General features: G+C 44.0%; 1 protein-coding gene across 3 annotated transcripts in view; it reads right to left on the bottom strand.

The window, feature by feature from the left end:
• LOC138265203 (probable cation-transporting ATPase 13A4) overlaps nucleotides 1-21888 on the bottom strand; it is a 267665-nt gene that overhangs the window by 216376 nt on the left and 29401 nt on the right. For all 3 annotated transcript variants that reach the window (XM_069212748.1, XM_069212749.1, XM_069212750.1), the window contains exon 2: nucleotides 18886-19059. In XM_069212748.1, the coding sequence (XP_069068849.1) occupies nucleotides 18886-19059 (174 nt within the window). The remainder of the gene's footprint in view (nucleotides 1-18885; nucleotides 19060-21888) is intronic.

The raw sequence follows: 21888 nt of genomic DNA, 5'->3' as shown, positions 1-21888 counted from the left end.
AACAATAAAAATAAAATACTAGAAGCTTTTAAAAATGATAAGATGGAAGGTAAAATATTATGAATATTGAAAACTGAAAATAGAAAAACAATTGAATAAGAGCCAGGGAAGGCTAGAGACTATTCTATGTTGAGTATTCCCTTGTTTACAAATGTATTTAGCAGAGCAAGACACTTGGTGGTGACGTGTTCTAGACTGCAGGATCAGTGGTACGTGGACAGACATGTGCAATTATTTGTAATTAACTTACAGATTACCTAAGAATTTAGGAGCCCACTACAGCAGTTGGGTGATTAAGATGGACCGATAAGAAAAGGTTTGTTGAAAAGAAAGTGAATACAATCTTTATTGATGGGTCAGTTGAGGGGTAGAATAACGTCAGGGAGGAATGTTCTAGATTTTTAGGGTACAGCCACAGAAAGATTGTGCCATGGAGTGTTTTTTCTTGCTTTCATTAATTTTTTTATGTTTTTTTTACAAATGATACAAAAGCCTTAATCAACATTACTAAATATTAGCTAGATATACAAATACAAATACAATTTGATTTACACCAATTTACAACCGAAAGGGGGAGGTTTCCAAAATTAAAATCGTGAGAATGTATTCCTCCCTTGGACTTCTACCGAAGCAGAGGCGATGTTCGGTTGGAAACATGGAGAAAAAAAACCATTGTTTTCTTTAAAAAATCGTGAGTCTCCTGCCTAATGTCTTACGAGTAAAAAACTATTTTCACTTTCCCGGGGCTCTAAACACCTAATACATAAACTGTGATCTTAAGCTGCTTCCATTGGAAGCATCTGGCCAGATGCTCCAAGAATCACTTTACAACGTACAAAAGATTCACTTTACAACGTGCAAAAGATTCACTTTACAACGTGCAAGGATTCACTATACAATGTGCAAAAGATTCACTTTAAAACGTGCAAAGATTCACTTTACAACATGCAAAAGATTCACTTTACAATGTGCAAAGATTCACTTCGCAATGTGCAAAGATTCACTTTAAAAGGTACAAAAGCTTCTTTTCAGAACGTGCAAAGATACACTTTACAACGTGCAAAGATTCACTTTACAATGTGCGAAGATTTGCTTTACAATGTACAAAAGATTCATTTTACAAAGTGCAAAGTTTCACTGTAGAACGTGCAAAGTTTCACTTTACAACGTGGAAAAGATTCACTTTACACTGTGCAAATTTTCACTTTACACTGTGCAAAAGATTCACTTTACAACGTGCAAAGATTCACTTTACAATGTGCAAAAGATTCACTTTACAATGTGCAAAATATTCACTTTATACTATGCAAAAGATTCAGTTTACAAGGTGCAAAGATTCACTTTAAAATATGCAAAATATTCTCTTTACTATGTGCAAAAGATAAACTTTATAACGTGCAAAAGATTCACTTTATAATGTGCAAAATCTTCACTTCACGACGTGGAAAGATTCACTTTACGATGTACAAAAGATTCTCTTTACAATGTGAAAAAGATAAACTTTATAATGTACAAAAGATTCACTTTAAAACAGGCTAAGATTCCCTTTACAATGTGCAAAGATTCCCTTTACAATGTGCAAAAGATTCCCTTTACAATGTGCAAAGATTCCCTTTACAATGTGCAAAAGATTCACTTTACAATGTGCAAAGGAATCACTTTACAATGTGCAAAAGATTCCCTTTACAATGTGCAAAAGATCCACTTTGCAATGTGCAAAGATTCACTTTCCGCTGAGGGAGAGAGGCGGGGATGAGTTGATGACTGTCAGTCTGGTAGGATGCCTACACTTTCACTGTTAGGACAAAGTGAGCATGGCCGTGGGATATTTCTGGGAAAATGTAATGAATCGTTGGAAAATTGCTTTTTTTAAATTCAGTGGTTACCCTAAAGTGCAAAAGGTTAGGCCACTGGACGGGTTGATGAGAGAGGAGGTGTCAGAAGAACTTGAGAAACTGATGGATGCAGAAGTGAACATAGCCGTTGAGGACTAGGAACAGATGCCCTCCTTTGTGATTGCACATCTGGCCAACGCCAAAATTAAATGATGTGTCGACCTACTGAAAAAGCTCTCATTACCAGCATCTGGGGAACTGTTGCCTAATTTGGAGGGTGCTAGTTGGTTTTGTGCAGTGAATATCTCATCCGCATACCTCCCAATCCCCAACTAAAAGGTACCCCACGTCTAGAACAACAAGAGGATGGCCCCAATTTAAGGGGATGCTCTCTGCAATGGCGTCAGTGCCACGGATTCCCACAGGCTCATGTATCCACTTTTTGGCAGGGAAAGAGTATTTTTTTTTTCAAGGGTACATTTTCATTCTGTGGAAGAATATACAGAAACATGATCTTTGACTGAGAATAATACTGAGGATTTCGACAGAAAAGGTTTGACAATTGAATCTGCAAAATCTAAATTCACTGAGAAAAGTGTAGCTCACCTGGGGCCTGAGGTGAGTGGTGTGTTTGTGAAAGCAAAGGAACAATTAGTGAAAGAAAACAAAAGTGCAATAATGCCTGAGTTTAAAGAGAATATTAGGCCAGTGGTTAGGACTTTGCAGAGTTTTAGGATAATTAATTACTTCTGAATTTTGCAGATACGACTTGTCACTTGAGACAGCCTCTGATGGTCAAAGCCAAGTTTGAGTTTTCACATAAATTTCATCGCGATGATGCACCATAAATAAATCTTATGGTCGCCGGTTCCATGTTATGGGGTCTGACTGAGGCAAGTAGCAAAGGCCTGACAGCTGTGAGACAGATGGCACCAACAAGGAGACCACCAGGTTTTAATCCGGGTTCCCTAGCTCCTACTGATGATGAATACTCAGTCACTAACGAGAATGACTAGCATCTCTGTCTGGGCTTCGCAACGTTTTAGGCTGTTTATTTGGGGAAACCTGCTGACCTTTCTCTGCGACCACAAGCCTTCGACATATCTTTTGACTACAGACAGTTTGATAAATGTGTGGCCAAGAATTGTGGAAGTGACTTTGGCTCTGATACCCAGTTAGTTGGAGATTGCAGATCCTATCAGATTTCCGAGGCGGGTGGTATTTACATTCCCCAGTAATTACCGGGTGTGGTAAATCCCTCACTCTTTGTTAAATTTCAGCAGCTAAAACTTGCAGGAATTTCACAGGGAAAGAGAGTAAGGCTTTCACAGGGCAGGGGAGTAAGGCTTTCACGGTAGCATGCAGATTATTCCACAATAAACATCAAAATCTTCATGTTAGTTTCAAAAAGTCATAATCAGTGGCATTTATCGCACCCTATAAATTCTGAGCCCCACAATGGTGTTTTTGTTGGGTGTAATCCCTGCAGTCCAATAACTGGGAGAGATCTGAGGCACCTGGGAGCCAGGGCCTGGTCACATGAGGGATGCTTGTACCTGGAAGGGACGAAGCAGATGGTCTATCTGGGACACTGACTCAGGCGGGAGAGTATCGAAGACCAGTGGGTCTCAGGTGGGTCTGGTGCCCAATGGCGGCTTCAGAGACATTAACGCAGAAGGGTGAGCAGGCGTAGACCTTCAGAAGCCTCCAGAATGAGCAGCTAATGGATGGGCCAGAAAGATATGCCCGGGGCATGAATTGAGGCCATTTTCAAAGGTAAAATGATGCTATCATGGATTACAAGGAACTTTCAAGAGGTGGACGGGTTGGTCCACCAATGGTGATATGAAACAAACGCAGAAGGGTCACTTGGAAATGTGTAAATCTAAGTAAGGTTTAAAAGGCGCCTTTTGGTGGCCAAGTGTGGGTATTGCCATTGAAAGGACGGTGAAGAGCGCACTGAGTGTATGTTGGCTGACATGTCATTGACAAATCTAATGCCAGTAATCAGTGTTTTTGAATGCCCAAACTCACCTTGGCATTGCATTGCCATCGATATTATAGTCCCAACGCGCATAGACAAATAGATACTTTGCGACCTTTATGGATATATTTTCGACCGATTCTAAGGGCTGTGCACAATGAACACCCTGACATCTGCTGTAGCATCCTTCAAAGGAGCATTTATTGGAGAAGCTGTCCCAGCCAGTTTCTTGAGATAAAATGGCTCAATTAACTTCGCTCAACGCAAAGCCGGATCTAGAGGGAGCATGGGTGGTACACTGGCCTGCGCCTTGTGCAATCCAGGTGGAAATGGCGCGTTTTAACATCTCCATCTTCGTTTACACTTGCCGTTTATTTGCAGTGATAAGGAAGTTGGAAGGAGGGCCGGGACCACAGACACCTACAGCAAATGATTCTTCTGTTTAACACCTCTCAGGCTCACGAGAGAAGGAAGCCCGGTGTCTAACTGAGGTCCTCATTCTAGGCAGGAGGAAGTGTGGTCTCTGAGGAAGGCAAGAGACAACTTCAGAAAACCCCCTGGTAAGATAAAATATATTTTGAATAGGAAGATAGCGCAGCATGTAAGAAGGAAAACGGGACAATAGAAGTAGAGCTGAGTAAAGACACCGGAGAAAGGTCCGAACCGTGAGAGTGGGGGCCGGATATACAAGGCCCTCGAGCCTCCTTGACCCCCCGGTGTCAGTTGTTGTGCTAAAGCAGGGTTAATGTAAGACAGGACACTTCTTGGCATGAATGCCCAGCTCAGAGGCTGATGCACGGATCAATGACTAGGTCAGAGGGTGGTACAGGCATGAATGCCCAGGTCAGAGGGTGGTGCAGGGAGGTTCAGGGTGGTGCAGGGATGAATGCCCAGGTCAGAGGGTGGTGCAGGGTAGGGTGGTGAAGGGGTGAATGCCCAGGTAAGAGAGTGGTGCACGGATGAATGCCCAGGTCAGAGGGTGGTGCAGGTATGAATGCCCAGGTCAGAGGGTGGTGCATAGTGGTTCAGGGTGGTACAGGGATGAATGCCCAGGTCACAGGGTGGTGCACGGATCAATGACTGGCTCAGAGGGTGGTACAGGCATGAATGCCCAGGTCAGAGGGGGGTGCAGGGTGGTTCAGGGTGGTGCAGGGATGAACGCCCAGGTCAGAGGGTGGTGCAGGGTAGGGTGGTGAAGGGGTGAATGCCCAGGTCAGAGGGTGATGCAGGGTGGTTCAGGGTGGTACAGGGATGAATGCCCAGGTCACAGGGTGGAGCAGGGTGGTTCAGGGTGGTGCAGGGATGAACGCCCAGTTCAGAGGGTGGTGAAGGGGTGAATGCCCAGGTCAGAGGGTGATGCAGGGTGGTTCAGGGTGGTGCAGGGATGAACGCCCAGGTCAGAGGGTGGTGCAGGGTGGTTCAGGGTGGTGCAGGGATGAACGCCCAGGTCAGAAGGTGGTGCAGGGTAGGGTGGTGAAGGGGTGAATGCCCAGGTCAGAGAGTGGTGCAGGGATGAATGCCCAGCTCAGAGGGTGGTGCAGGGTACTGCAGGGATCAATGACTGGGTCACAGGGTGGTGCAGGCATGAATGCCCAGGTCAGAGGGTGATGCAGGGTGGTTCAGGGTGGTACAGGGATGAATGCCCAGGTCACAGAGTGGAGCAGGGTGGTTCAGGGTGGTGCAGGGATGAACGCCCAGTTCAGAGGGTGGTGAAGGGTAGGGTAGTGAAGGGGTGAATGCCCAGGTCAGAGGGTGATGCAGGGTGGTTCAAGGTGGTGCAGGGATGAATGCCAAGGTCAGAGTGTGGTGCAGGTATGAATGACCAGGTCAGAGAGTGGTGCAGGGTGGTACAGGGATGAATACCAGGCCACAGGGTGGTGCAGGGATGAATGCCCAGGTAAGAGGGGGGTTCAGGGTGGTTCGGGGTGGTGCTGGGATGAATGCCAAGGTCAGAGGGTGGTGCAGGTATGAATGACCAGGTCAGAGAGTGGTGCAGGGTGGTGCAGGCATGAATACCAGGTCACAGGGTGGTGCAGGGATGAATGCCCAGGTAAGAGGGGGGTTCAGGGTGCTGCAGGGATGAATACCAGGTCAAAGGGTGGTGCAGGGATGCATGCCCAGGTTAGAGGGTGGTTCAGGGAGGTGCAGGTATGAACGACCAGGTCAGAGAGTGATGTAGGGTGGTGCAGGGTGGTGCCGGGTGGTGCAGGGCTGAATTCCCATGTCAGAGGGTGGTGCAGGGATGAATGCCCAGGTAAGATGGGGGTGCAGGTATGAATGACCAGCTCAGAGGGGGGTGCAGGTATGAATGACCAGCTCAGAGGGGGGTTCAGGGATGAATGACTGGGTCACAGGGTGGTGCAGGGATGAACACCCAGGTTAGAGGGTGGTTCAGGGTGGTGCAGGGATGAATGCCAAGGTCAGAGGGTGGTGCAGGTATGAATGACCAGGCCAGAGAGTGGTGCAGGGATTAATACCAGGTCAAAGGTTGGTGCAGGGATGCATGCCCAAGTTAGAGGGTGGTTCAGGGTGTTCCGGGTGGTGTAGGGATGAATGCCAAGGTCAGAGGGTGGTGGAGGTATGAATGCCCAGGTCAGAGGGTGGTGCAGGGAGGTTCAGGGTGGTGCAGGGATGAATGCCCAGGTCAGAGGGTGGTGCAGGGATGAATGACCAGCTCAGAGGGAGATGCAGGGTGGTGCATGGATGAATACCAGGTCAAAGGGTGGTGCAGGCATAAATGCCCAGGTCAGAGGGTAGTACATATTTATTAATTAATTAATTATAAAATATTGTAATGAGCTATATTGAATTACAAAATGTAACAATACATTTTATTAAAATATTTAAATGAACTTTTACTTAAATGCTATACATCACATACATATTGCACATTAAATATATATATATATATATATATATTTTTTTTTATTTATTTAAACTTCAGAAAAAATAATCCCAATTAAATATGTTTCCATTAAAGTTTTAATTCAAAATTAACTTAATAGTGTTGCAACATTTTTCTTATTTTGTTGTACATTTAAATTAAATATATACAATGATTTTACGCTGATAGTTAACATACACATTCCTTTTTATTTTCCCTATACTTTACCACAGGTAAACTCTCCAGTCCCACAGCACCTAGAATCTCAAAGTGGACTCCCTCCAAATTAATGACTGAATACTGCTTGATACAGCACAATGAACAGCATGTCCTGGCACTGAGGGAGATGACTCAGAGAACAAAGAGATGATTAAACAAGACAATAACCACTTTTTTAAGATTGTGTAAAATGTCAGATATTTAGATTGAAATCAGAAGTCCAAAGCAGGTAAATTCAGTGCTGATTGGACAAGGCTGGACGTCCCCCAGGTATGAGCCCTCTTTATAGGGAGGATGTGTGGATAAGTTGAAGAGGCCGAGGATATACCTTTGGCCCTCAGTTCGAGTATGGGGGGTTTAATTCGGCTCCCCGGCATACTGTTAACTCCGTGGGGGCCGAGTTATCAAGGATTGAAGGTTGGATCTTGAGGATCCTCTAATTGATGTCAAATTACCAGGGGAATCGATCATTCTGTGTTTGATTCCTCCAGCAATTCCCCATTCTGTCCTGGCTTCCTTCTCAGGACCTTAGGAGAAGTTGTGGTGCTGGGTACAAAGTTGCTTCTTTATTCTGAAGAGCACCTTTACAAGTGTGCAGGGACTCAAAGGAAACACCTGAAGTAAAGTGCTTGAGTGGCCGGGCCACGGAGCAAACAGAAGAGAACAGCTCACCTAGATGGCATTGTAAACATGTATTGGCGATTAGTGAAGTGGACGTAACTTCAGGAGTACTGATGAATCAACGAGAAGTTGCTCCATTGGTTGTGTCGAGGTCCGTGACACAGAAGGCAGACGGGGTTTTGTAAGAGGAAGGATCTATGGCGGCCGGTGGATGCCACGTCTCACCTAATCTCCCAGGGTGTTTGACCACACTGAGTGAAGGCTGAAGACTGCTCCTGTAGCTGGAAGTCTTAAAGGTGAGACACACAAGTAAACATGTCTCACAGATCTAAGACTGATCACCAGAGACATGGTTAGATCATGACTCGTACATTACAACAATCCTGTTTGCTCTACATGGCATTAGGTCAGTCACCCAGGACATAGTGAGAGGGAGCTAAGAAATTATAAACAGCTAAGACAGAGCAAACTTCTAAGTTCTCAGTGTAAGAACCTGCTCACCAGGAATACTAGTTTTCATGCAGGTCCCCACATTTCTTATGCACAGTAACAAGAAGAGACTACAAACCTTCTAGACGCTTTCACATGGGAGCTGCCAGCATTATGATGACGGCAGAAGAAAAAGCATGCTGCAAAATTACAGTCCTGGTGCAGACAAGGGCCAAGAAAATTCAAGGAAGAATTGGTACAACCTTTGCCATAGAGTTCCATACAAGCTCCTCAATGAAAAGCTAACCCCGCAGATAACAGGCAGGAGTCAGAATATGGAACTACTACTGAATCATGGTACTGGAGCAGGGTTCTGCAAAGTCGGTCCTGGAGAGCCGGGTCCTTGCCAGATGTTTAGCATATCCTCATTTAGAAAAAAGATGTTTCAGAAATCTACATTTTTCTAAATGTGGACATGCTAAAAACCTGGCATGGACCCGAATATCCAGGACCGACTTTGCAGAACCCTGTACTGGACTGTACGTGGACAAGCACAGGCCCATCTTCCAAAGGAAGTCATTACTGGGTATTCTTAGTCGGCTAGTGACCAAGGACCGGTACAGAGACAGGGTTGCTGGAAGTGACAGATGACCCTGATGAAGGGATGGATCCACTGGATAGACTCTGCTGTTCCTCCATGATTTGTTGAGAATCTCTGTCACCTTCGACCACTGACTCTTTCTGGATAGACTGGAGGAAGCGCAGGGGCAGGGAAGGCAATGAGATCCTCCCATTCCTTTTAGTGTAGAGAGTGCAGTGAGGGACTCGTGGGAATGTGTAAAGATGCTCCTTCAGCCAGGTGATGTCCACATGCGGTCTCTCTGCAGGCTCCTGAGGGTCCTGGAGGGTGTCACATCATACCGAGCTGCAGCGAGAGCTCTCCTCGGACCTGAACCAGGATGTTAAAGTGGTACGTAGACATTTTTGGAGTGGACCATTCTTGAAGTTGAGGCAGACAGGCGCTACATTTTCTAGTAGTAGCGGAAAAGCGTGGGCTGGAATCCAAGAATATGATATCCTTTCATGAAAGAAGGATAAGATCTTGGGAGTAGAGCTGGATGTGAGTCAGTCCGGAGAAGCATACTGAGTACAACAAACACTGAGGGCTTTTGTGCTCAGTTAGCTTGAAGAAGAATACTTCCAAAGTAGGACTTTCAAGCAGGTCTAATCCTTTTACCGCTGCCCTAATTGGATTACTGTGATTTACGCTACTGAAATACTTATCAGGGCTTATCCTATAAATTGTAGTTCATCCAATTTATCACACTTAGGCTGTGGGCCGGTGATGTCACACCTGGACAGAGGTCATGTGAAACTAGGAGTTACTAGTCAGCAGTTGAGCGCTACGGAGGGGGGGTGCCTCTTAAAAATCCTTACTTCAAGGGATGGTCAGCGGGGCTGAGGTTTACACACTGTTCTCTTGTAGGTTTCACAAGAAACCATAATCAATAATGAAGAAATAAGGATAGGAACAACTATCCATATCTGTCTAATATAAGGATGCTTTAAGGCACAGAAGAGTTCTGTAATATCCCAGAGGATGACACAATTGCCCATGATTGACATCACCATGGTGGACATGATCCATGTCTAACCTTGGAAAAGTCAAGTTAAAACGAGAATGAGGACGGTGGCTTCTGACAGACATTCAGACCCTGGCAGGCGTCTGCCAACCTCTGATCTTGTCATGAGGTCTCCGACAGATTTTAACATCCCTGTCTCCCTGAGGGTTCCTCCCTGCCTCCCTTAAGAAGAACTGCTGTTGGTCGTTTAAAGGCAGTGCTCTTTTGCTGAATGGGTATCAACTTTGGTATGCCCACTAGGTAAATTATTTTGCTTTTAATGAACAAATTCCCCAAGTAGAAGTTTGTTCTTTTAGCTCAGGTTAGAATTGTTTGACACCAGAAGCTTTCTCTGTGTGCTTTGCAGCCACTACACTATTTCCTCTAGCACAGCTCTGCGTCTCATTCAGACGCGGGGTGCAACATAATGGATTGGCGAGGGGCAGGCATCACTGGGACAAGATGTGGAGAGCTGAACATCTCATATCAGGTTAGTGATGCTGAGCCAGCTGAGGCTCTGCTGTGAGACGCACAGCAACCCCCTATCTTTAAAGGGCAGAGACATGGGTTTGCATCTGTGTTATGTGCCATATCAAGCATAGGTTTCAACTGTGTTATGTGTCATGTCTAGCATGGGTGTACATCTGTGTTATGTGCCATGTCTAGCATGGGTTTACATCTGTGTTATGTGCCATTTCAAGCATAGGTTTGCACCTGTGTTATGTGTCATGTCTAGCATGGGTTTGCATCTGTGTTATGTGCCATATCAAGCATAGGTTTCAACTGTGTTATGTGTCATGTCTAGCATGGGTGTACATCTGTGTTATGTGCCATGTCTAGCATGGGTTTACATCTGTGTTATGTGACACATCAAGCATAGATTTGCACCTGTGTTATGTGTCATGTCTAGCATGGGTTTACATCTGTGTTATGTGCCATGTCAAACATAGCTTTGGACCTGTGTACTGTGTCATGTGAAACATAGGTTTGCACCTGTATTATGAGTCATGTCCTGAAAAGGTTTGCACCTGTGTTATGTGCCAAGTCTAGCAAAATTTGCATCTGTGTTATGTGCCATGTTAAGCATGGGTTTACATCTGTGTTATGTGCCATGTCTAGCATGGGTTTGCATCTGTGTTATGTGCCATATCAAGCCTAGGTTTCAACTGTGTTATGTGTCATGTCTAGCATGGGTATACATCTGTGTTATGTGCCATGTCTAGCGTGGATTTACATCTGTGTTATGTGACACATCAAGCATAGATTTGCACCTGTGTTATGTGTCATGTCTAGCATGGGTTTACATCTGTGTTATGTGCCATACCAAGCATAGGTTTGCACCTGTGTTATGAGTCATGTCCAGAAAAGGTTTGCACCTGTGTTATGTGTTCTGTCTAGCATGGGTTTGCACCTGTATCATGTGCAATGTCTAGCAAAGGTTTGCACCTGTGTTATGTGCCATATCAAACATAGGTTTGCACCTGTGTAATGTGTCATGTGAAACATAGGTTTGCACCTGTGTTATGTGCCATGTCTAGCATAGGTTTGCATCTAGCATAGGTTTGCACCTGTGTTATGTGCCATGTCTAGCATAGGTGTGCACCTTTGTAATGTGTAAAATCAAGCTTAGGTTTGCACCAGCGTTATGTGTCATGTCTAGCATAAATTTGCACCTGTGTTATGCATTGTTTGAGATGGAGACAGAAGGTCAGCTTCACATCTTCTATATATGGCATTGTCCTCTTATCTCTCTAGCGCTAGTGCCACACACACTACCTTGCACTGTGTGTCAATTCTAGCAAAGGTTTGCACCTGTGTTATGTGTGATGTGAAACATTGGTTTGCACCAGTGTTATGTGCCACTTCTAGCATAGGTTTGCACCTGTGTTATGTGCCATGTTAAGCATAGGTTTGCACCTGTGTTATGTGTCATGTCCAGTAAAGGTTTGCACCTGTGTTATGTGTTATGTCTAGCATAGGTTTGCACCTGTGTTATGTGCCATGTCTGGGATAGGTCTACACCTGTGTAATGTGTCATACCTAGCAGAGGTTTGCACCTGTGTCATGTGCCATGTCCAGCAAAGGTTTGCACCTGTGTTATGTGCCATGTCAAGCATAGGGTTGCACCTGTGTAATGTGTCATGTGAAACATAGGTTTGCACCTGTGTTATGGGTCATGTCCAGAAAAGGTTTGCACCTGTGTTATGTGTCATGGCTAGCATTGGTTTGCACCTGTGTTATATGCCACGTCTAGCATAGGTTTGCAACTGTGTTATGTGCCATGTCTAGCATGGGTTTGCATCTGTGTTATGTGCCATATCAAGCATAGGTTTCAACTGTGTTATGTGTCATGTCTAGCATGGGTGTACATCTGTGTTATGTGCCATGTCTAGCATGGGTTTACATCTGTGTTATGTGACACATCAAGCATAGATTTGCACCTGTGTTATGTGTCATGTCTAGCATGGGTTTACATCTGTGTTATGTGCCATGCCAAGCATAGGTTTGCACCTGTGTTATGAGTCATGTCCAGAAAAGGTTTGCACCTGTGTTATGTGTCATGTCTAGCATGGGTTTGCACCTGTATCATGTGCAATGTCTAGCAAAGGTTTGCACCTGTGTTATGTGCCATATCAAACATAGGTTTGCACCTGTGTAATGTGTCATGTGAAACATAGGTTTGCACCTGTGTTATGTGCCATGTCTAGCATAGGTTTGCATCTAGCATAGGTTTGCACCTGTGTTATGTGCCATGTCTAGCATAGGTGTGCACCTGTGTAATGTGTCAAATCAAGCTTAGGTTTGCACCAGCGTTATGTGTCATGTCTAGCATAAATTTGCACCTGTCTTATGCATTGCTTGAGATGGAGACAGAGGTCAGCTTCACATCTTCTATATATGGCATTGTCCTCTTATCTCTCTAGCGCTAGTGCCACACACACTACCTTGCACTGTGTGTCATGTCTAGCAAAGGTTTGCACCTGTGTTATGTGTGATGTGAAACATTGGTTTGCACTAGTGTTATGTGCCTCTTCTAGCATAGGTTTGCACCTGTGTTATGTGCCATGTTAAGCATAGGTTTGTACCTGTGTTATGTGCCATATGAAACATAGGTTTGCACCTGTGTTATGTGTCATGTCCAGAAAAGGTTTGCACCTGTGTTATGTGTTATGTCTAGCATAGGTTTGCACCTGTGTTATGTGCCATGTCTGTGATAGGTCTGCACCTGTGTAATGTGTCATACCTAGCAGAGGTTTGCACCTGTGTCATGTGCCATGTCCAGCAAAGGTTTGCACCTGTGTTATGTGCCATGTCAAGCATAGGTTTGCACCTGTGTAATGTGTCATGTGAAACATAGGGTTGCACCTGTGTTATGTGTCATGTCCAGAAAAGGTTTGCACCTGTGTTATGTGTCATGTCTAGAATTGGTTTGCACCTGTGTTATATGCCACGTCTAGCATAGGTTTGCAACTGTGTTATGTGCCATGTCTAGCATGGGTTTACATCTGTGTTATGTGCCATATCAAGCATAAGCTTCCATCCATGTTACGTGCCATCTCTAGCATAGGTTTGCACCTTTGTTGTGTGCCATGTTAAGCATGGGTGTACATCTGTGTTATGTGCCATATCAAGCATAGGTTTCAACTGGGTTATGTGCCATGCCTAGCATGGGTTTACATCTGTGTTATGTGCCACGTCTAACATATGTTTGCACCTTTGTAATGTGTCACATCAAGCTTAGGTTTGCACCTGTGTTATGTGTCATGTCTAGCATACATTTGCACTTGTGTTATGCATTGCGTGAGAAGAAGGCAGAAGATCAGCCTCACATCTTCTGTATATGGCACTGTCCTCTTATCTCTCTAGCGCTAGTGCCACACACACAACCTTGTCTGTGTGTCATGTCTAGCAAAGGTTTGTACCTGTGCTATGTGCCATGTCTAACAAAGGTTTGCACCTGTGTTAAGTGCCATGTCAAACATAGGTTTGCACCTGTGTACTATGTCATGTGAAACATAGGTTTGCACCTGTGTTACGCGTCATGTCCACAAAAGGTTTGCACCTGTGTCATGTGCCATGTATACCAAAGGTTTGAACCTGTGTTATGTGCCATGTCAAACATATGTTTGCACCTGTGTAATGTGTGATGTGAAATATAGGTTTTCACCTGTGTTATGTGCCATGTTTAGCATAGGTTTGCACCTGTGTTATGTGTCATGTTAAGCATAGGTTTGCACCTGTGTGCCATATGAAGCATAGGTTTACACCTGTGTTTTGTGTCATGTGCAGAAAACGTTTGCACCTGTGTTATGTTCCATGTTAAGCATAGGTTTGCACCTGTGTTATGTGCCATGTCAAGCATGGGTTTGCACCTGTATAATGTGTCAGGTTCAGCATGGGTTTGCACCTGTGTTATGTACCATGTCTAGCATAGGTTTGCACTTGTGTAATGTGTCATGTGAAACATAGGTTTGCATCTGTGTTATGTGCCACGTCTAGCATAGGTTTGCACCTGTGTTATGTGCCATGTCTAGCATAGGTTTGCACCTGTATTATGTGCCACATCAAGCATACACTTGCACCTGTGTTATGTGCCATGTCTAGCAAAGATTTGTACCTGTGTTTCGTGCCATGTCTAGCATAGGTTTGCACCTGTGTAAAGTGTCATGTCTAGCATAGGTTTTGTACTAGAAGAGAACTTTATAGTTGAAAATAATGTCTCGATAAACGTAAAACATTTCACACTTTGGATGTGGGCTTCACAGTGCAGCACACGTGCAAAATCAGAGAGGCGAGGAGAAATGTAAACATTTCTCTTTTAGAACATCAAGTCAAAGAGCTGTTATTTCCATGCATGGCCCTGTCACTCCACGTGTTCGTTGTGAGGTTGTCCAGAGCGAGATAAAATGTTTTTTTGTTTTCTCTCTTTTAACAAACAAAAGAGAGTGTATGTTATATGGTGGACTTTTTAGTGTAGCAAATACCGTGTGTGCTGTTTTTAGATACATTTTATAGAATTTTGATATTTTTTGTTCTGCAGCCCTGAAGAAGTTCCCAAAATTGGACCGAAACACATTGGCTGTCGGGTTTTGCAATATGCAGCACGAATAACGATAACAAGAAGCATCAATTACTGGGCTGCCGTGATTTTTTAATCCTGAAGAGGGCGCTCTCTCCAAATATAAACTTAGAATTTACTACAAATGTGAGTAGATAGAGGGTTGTGCCAGAACCCATGTGTGGTTGCATGGGGATGCCTGGGTACCGCCCTTAATATGCCACCCTGAAACAAAGCAAAGCAGCGCTGGCACCACTTTGTGTTACTTTAGGGGTGCATTTCAGCACAAGTAAGGTTTTGTTCTAGAAAGTAAATCCAGTTACGCCAGTTTGTGTTACTTTTGTGGTGCAATATCAGCTCAACATGATAGTAAATCTGCCATCAGTGACCCCCCTAGTTTCTCATGCAGCAGATGAACAATGTGCGTTATGTACTATTCCCTTCTGCTTTTACATTACACACATTGAGCAGGGGTTGTAAAATGACCTGCCTAATGTATGCTAACTAGGGGCCACATGCATGAAAGTTTGAAAGTGCAAGTTCCTAATTGTGATTTCCTGTGAATCGCAATCCAGAAATCACTATTTCAAATGTGTGAAACTCTTTTAGGCTTCATTTGCAATTCCCAGTGGGTCACAAATAGACCGACCTCATGAATAATAATGAGGACGGTTTTGGTTTGCAACTCGCTAAAATCACAGGGATGGTGGCCTGCTGGGGTCAGCAGACCACCATGTCTGTGATTGCTTTTAAATGAAGGATTCTTTTTTTTAGGGTCGAGCCTGCTTTGCATGCGCTCGCGCATGCGTATAGCAGGGAGACTCTTTAGTATTTAGAAAAGGGCTCCGAGCCCTGTCAACTTCACGTCAGTGCTTTTTATTGGTTCGTGGGCTTCCCTAATTAAATCGGCTTGCTTTCATTAGTCGAAGGCACGCAAAGGTCATGCCTTTTCCGGTGGCTAGCCCTCCTCGAGCGCAGCGACCAAGTACAGAAAACATGCGAGGCTCGCTGTTTTCCATCCGGCTGGTGGACTTTTTTTTAAACTAATTTACGAGCCCGATCTCGCTTGGCAGAAGTCGAGCGCTTTACCTACTTGATTTCACTTTTTCGGGTTACGTGCATAAATGCACTTTTGCCCGATAGGTGAAAAGTCGGGTTAGGAGTTTACAACGCGATCGGCTCTAACACGAGCAAACGCGAGACCTGATGCATTGTAAATGCTTGTTAGGGTTGAGCCTGCTTTGCATGCGCTTGCGCAACCGTATAGCAGGGAGACTCTTTAGTATTTAGAAAAGGGCTCCGAGCCCTGTCAACTTCACGTCAGTGCTTTTTATTGGTTCGTGGGCTTCCCTAATTAAATCGGCTTGCTTTCATTAGTCGAAGGCACGCATAGGTCATGCCTTTTCCGGTGGCTAGCCCTCCTCGAGCGCAGCGACCAAGTACAGAAAACATGCGAGGCTCGCTGTTTTCCATCGGGCTGGTGGACTTTTTTTTAAAACTAATTTACGAGCCCGATCTCGCTTGGCAGAAGTCGAGCGCTTTACCTACTTGATTTCACTTTTTCGGTTACGTGCATAAATGCACTTTTGCCCGATAGGTGAAAAGTCGGGTTAGGAGTTTACAACGCGATCAGCTCTAACACGAGCAAACGCGAGACCCGATGCATTGTAAATGCTTGTTTTTTTAATGCCGCCCCTTTTCCTTAAAGGAAAAGAAGGTGCATTTAAAAAAAGAAAATGTAATGTTTTCTTTGTATTGTAGAGTAAGTAGTGGTCAGTGAGACCACTGCCTGCTCTTTAAGAATGCTTTTACAAACATTCACAAAGGGGGAACGGTCCCTTGGGGACACCTCCCCATTTTTTTATGGATTACCACCAATTAGAAATTGGTGGTATATTATGAATGTTTTGGAACCGCATTTCGGTCACAAAGCACTCACGCATTCCACAGCGATTTGGTATTAGCACAGGACGCTCTCAACATTCCCCTTCTCAAGGTCATACTGTCATTCTGCGACCGGCGAACAGCTTTGTGCATGTGGCCCCGGCCACGGCTTGTGCTCACCTGTGAGTGTGGTAGAACCAGGCCTGGAGGCCTGGAAGGCAGAGAAGGTCTCCGCATCGCCCTTACCTTTCTCAAATGAAAACTCTTCTTTCAGTTGCCTAAGTCCTTAGGGCATGGATGCTGCATTTAAAGATATTCTTTTAGGAAAGATTCTGGGAGTAGCAGGTAGTTCTCTTTGGGCATCAGCTTGTGCCCCATTCCCATGAAGACTGCAGGCCTGATTCCCAAAGGGAAAGGTGTCCCAAGGGAAGAGCTTCCCTTATACAAATCCGTTATCATCCCAGCTTGGGAGATGATGGTGAATGAAAGGTTTGTGAGTGCAACTGTAGTGTCACAGACCAGCGATGTTTCCCTTTCTGCACACAAAGAGGGGGGGGGGTCGTTTTTTCATGCCCCATCCTAACTGCGATTCGAAAAGAGTCCCAAAACCCCTTTGAAGAGTTAGGAAAACATTCCTCCCTCAGAAAAGGGCCTTTGTACATTATGAAAAGCCCTTCTGCGGTTGCACAGACTGTTATTTTACAATTTGCAGGGTTTGCAAACCTAAGGGAGCTTTGCACTCCAGGTGTAGTGTTCCCTAAGGAGGTGTTTGTTGATCACTAAACACCTATTGGGATCAGTGCTGAGCAGCGGATCTCCTGTTACTAAACATACACTCATAGTTCACTCACTCAAAAAGTCAATAAAATGAAAAGAATTGCCCCAGATACAAACTGGTAGTCACAAGATGTCCATGTGACATCTCAGATGGTGGGCCCATAGTCTACGTGTGACATCCCAAAGGCGGGCCCTCTGTGGGAGTGTGACTCTGCCTTACACAGAAGAGGCTGGAATTCATACATACGACCTTGTACAGTGCTGTTGTCTGTTTCATTAGACATAACAAATAAAGCACATTTTTCTCCTGTAAGATGCCCCCAGAGGCAACCATCAGCTTGAATGGATTTTTTCGGATTCAAGAAGGGAATGCTCTTTTTTTCATTATCTGCAGCTGAGATGTGGGAACTTCAGAACCCATAGGGCCCGATTCAGGGTATTGCGCACAGGGTACTTCCTCACAATTATGGCAGATCCTCGGCTTACCCGCTCTGTGCCGTGTGATCTGACATCCTTCCTGCAGGGGGCGCCCCCGCTGGCTCTGCCATCCGACAGCTGACTGTAGTGGGTCAGTGCATTAGGGCCTGTGGAATAAGGACTTCAAACTGCAGACGCCATCTGGAGAGGACAGTCTGTTTTTACGGTGTCGATCACTACCAGAAAAAGAAAAATGACTCCAACACCCTGGTAGAAAATCCCCAGGTGTGCGGGCCATAGTTGTGCTTTACAAAATCATACTCCAGCTTCAGGTGATCTCTAAATATGGCAGGTGGATTCCGGCCAGGGTGGCAGACGTAATATTCTCCTTCGCTCTGAGAAAAGGATGGGTGCCCACTAAGCACCAAGGACACGATTCAAAGTTCGGCAGAGGGGTTATTCGGCCACAACCGTGATGGATATCCCGTCTGCTGTATTACGACGTACATAGGATATAATGGGATTGTAATATGGCGGACTGGATATCTATCGCATTTGTGAAGGTGTAACCCATCCGCCACACTCTACATTAGGCCCTAATTGGCTTCCTGACTTTTAAACCCATGCTGAAAGGTACAAGACAGCCAGTTACACACCACCACTTGTCAAGAGGGTTCCGGAGACCAGAGCTGTCACACACAAATCTGATTCAAATTTCCCACTAACACCCTCGCTTGCTATCACATTCAGTGGGCCATTACCTATTGGCTGCTGCAGGCTGCAGTACAACAAAACTTTCCTCTGTACCCATTTGTTACACAATTTAATCAAATGTGTATCCAATGTCTTCTCTTTCAGTATGTTGTGACCTCATCGCAGTGCTGTTACATGTCATAGGGCCTGATTTATAGTTTGATGGACGGGTTAGTCTGTCACAAACGCGACGGATATTCCACCCACCGTATAACAATTTCCATTGTTTAATGGAATTGCAATAGGGAGGACGGGATATCCCTCACGTTTGTGACAAAGTATCCCTATCCGCCAAATTCTAAATCAGGCCCAAAAGTATTGCTATGACATCAGCATTTTGATAACAGTCCTCTTCTGACGTCATGGCTGTGCATCAGTTTGTTTGGTCCACGTGATCTTACCAGTGTTCGGAGCAGGACCACATCTGCTTCCTCCAAGGAGCAGGGCACACAGTTGGTCCACACGCTCCACTCTGGTTTCCAGTAAAACACCAGCAGAAGGAGCCCGCAGGAAAGGACACATCCGAGAATGCACGCGCCCAGACGCACATGGTGTGTCTTATAACCGTACATCTCCTGGAAAAAAAAATGTTGCAGCTTTTACAATTCAGATATTCACAAGAAACACATTACCCTTGAAATGGGTGGCATTCTAACAGTGCCTCTGCCTGTGGTGGGGCAGAGATTATCTTCACATTATTAGGCAGAGGACCAAAAAAGGGGCCGGCAAGAATAAACCTTTAACATATTCTAATAAAAATTACAGCACACACAAAAAACATTTTTTGCCATCAGAATGAAGAAATTCATGTTTACTCTGCAATACGCACTAAGGTGCCCACTGCCCATTAGCAAGCTAAATGTGCATGAGTAAAACTTTCAGTTAGGTTACAATTTAAAGTAAATGCACTACTTTGGCTATTCACAATCTCTGAGTATAAATGTGCTGCAAACTTTACACTTCGCTGACTCCACCCCCTGGAACAGGGTGGAGCCAAATTTGAGTGCGTAAAATTGTTATTGGTAGCTTTTCACGTTTAGACGGAGTTCTCCATCAAGTATAGGAACATTTAAAAAAGTTTAATAAACTCTTTAAAATGAGTTAACATATTTTTGTGTTAAATGTAATGTAAATTAATTTCCTATATTTATTTTAAATGTATAAAATAAAAACGTTTACACCACTACTAATTTAGTTTTGCATTAAATATTAAAATCATAATTTATGTCATTTTATGTTACATTAAATTATGTTATGTTACGTTACGTTATGTCCTGTTATTTTAGGTTAGGTTCCATTATGTTATGTTATGTTATGTTACATCACGTTATGTTCTGTTATGGTATGTTACAATATATTATGTTCTTTTATGTTACGTTACATTATGTTATGCTACGTTACGTTATGTTATGATACATTAGATTATGTTATGTTATGATATGTTACATTACATGTTATGTTACGTTCTGTTCTGTTATGGTATGTTACGTTACATTACATTATGCCATGTTATGTTATTTTACGTTAGGTTCCATTATGTTATATTATATTACGTTATGTTCTGTTATGGTATATTAAGTTACCTTAAATTATGTTAAGTTATTTTACATTATGTTACATTTTGTTATGCTGTGTTACTTTATGTTATGCTGTGTTACTTTATGTTATGTTATGTTAGTGTTACATGTTATGTTACGTTATGTTCTGTTATGGTATGTTACGTTACATTGCATTATGTTATTTTACGTTACGTTATGTTATTTTACGTTATATTATGTTATCTTATGTTACATTACATTATGTTACGTTACGTTATGCTTAGATATGTTACGTAAGTGTTACATGTTATGTTACGTTACGTTCTGTTATGGTATGGTACATTATGTTACGTTACATTATGTTATGTTATGTTATTTTACATTACATTACATTATGTTATCTTACATTACAATATGTTATTTTATGTTACGTTACATTGTGTTATGTTGTGTTACTTTATGTTATGGTATGTTACGTTAGCGTTACATGTTATGTTCTGTTATGGTATGGTGCGTTACGTTACATCACATTATGTTATGTTATGCTGTGAAGCGCACGTTCGCCAATGGTTTCTTGATGCCAAAGAGACCGCAGAAAGGAGGGTTCGGAAGTAAAGAGGGGAAAGAAGAACTATGCCCGTCGAAAGAGCCAAGTCCTAAGGTTTCTGCAAAATAACTGACAATACAATTATTGTAGAAGATAATCAGGGAGTGAGTTTCTCAATAATGGAGCTTTCACTGCAAAGCTGCCCCCTGCTGACCTGCTCTTTCTATGTCCTGGAAAGACAAGATACTCTGCAGAGGGATGTTTCATGCAGGAGATTAGATTTGCACCCCCTGGCAGCACAGACGAGGCAGCAGGATTTCTATCAATGCATTGTTTTGCTGGGAGCCGGTGCAGTTGCTGCAGGAGGAGAGTAGCATGAGTGCTTCTGGTAGGTAGGTATGTGAGTCCGGCGTCTCCATTTTTGATGGCTTGAAGTTTACGCAGAGTGACAGTGGGGGGGCACTAGATTGACTGAATTTGCATAATCCAGTCTGGGTATAATTAGTGATATAGCAGTCATTTTCTTTGCTTCTACGAGGGGGGCTAATTTCCTCGCCCGTCGTCAGCATAGATATACATTTAGATACAACTGTCTGTACCTGGGGTGTCATGGGTAAGTGGCTGCCCAAGAGAATTCCCAGGGTTTGAATAAAGGGTTTTGGTCCTGTGGCATCCCCATGTTGGTGACCAGTATGGTCGGTGGCAGATGTTTGTGCCTTTTTTCAGTATGACAATCTTTGTTTTGTCTGTATTCAGCTTAAGGTGATTGACACACAACCATCCCCAATAAAAAGTATTTTGGTTTGAAATTCATGTTAGATGCAGATGTTCTGTCTAAGCATAGCAGAAGTTGTGAGTCGTCTGCCTAACTGTGAAGTCGACAGCCTCTGGAGACGAGTTCTTGAATCAGTGGTTTCACACCCTACACATGCTCTGCAAGGTCTTCACGCGGCTCACAGTCACACCAGAAGGACCGTCACACAGGCACACATCACCAGCAGGCTGGACAACAGGAATACAATCTACGTAGGAATCCATGCATGCTGTCTGAAGAAACTGCATATGATACAAAACTCAGAGGCAAGACTCATCCTTGACCTTTCCAGAGGAACCTTCTTAACGCCCCACCTCAAGAAGCTACAGTGGCTCCCAATCTTCACGAGATTCCAGTTCAAGATGCAGACACATACATACAGAGACCTGCACAAGGAAGGACCAGCACACATCAACAAATGAATGACCTTTCACCAACTGACCAGACACCTACTATCTGCTTCCCTCTTCCTCACAGACACCCCCAGATCTGCTGAAGCAACATC

This window comes from Pleurodeles waltl, chromosome 11 (genome assembly GCF_031143425.1).
Source record: "Pleurodeles waltl isolate 20211129_DDA chromosome 11, aPleWal1.hap1.20221129, whole genome shotgun sequence".
Classification (NCBI taxonomy): Eukaryota; Metazoa; Chordata; class Amphibia; order Caudata; family Salamandridae; genus Pleurodeles; species Pleurodeles waltl.
Note: the sequence above shows the minus strand (reverse complement) of the source record. Positions and strands in the feature narration are given on the sequence as shown.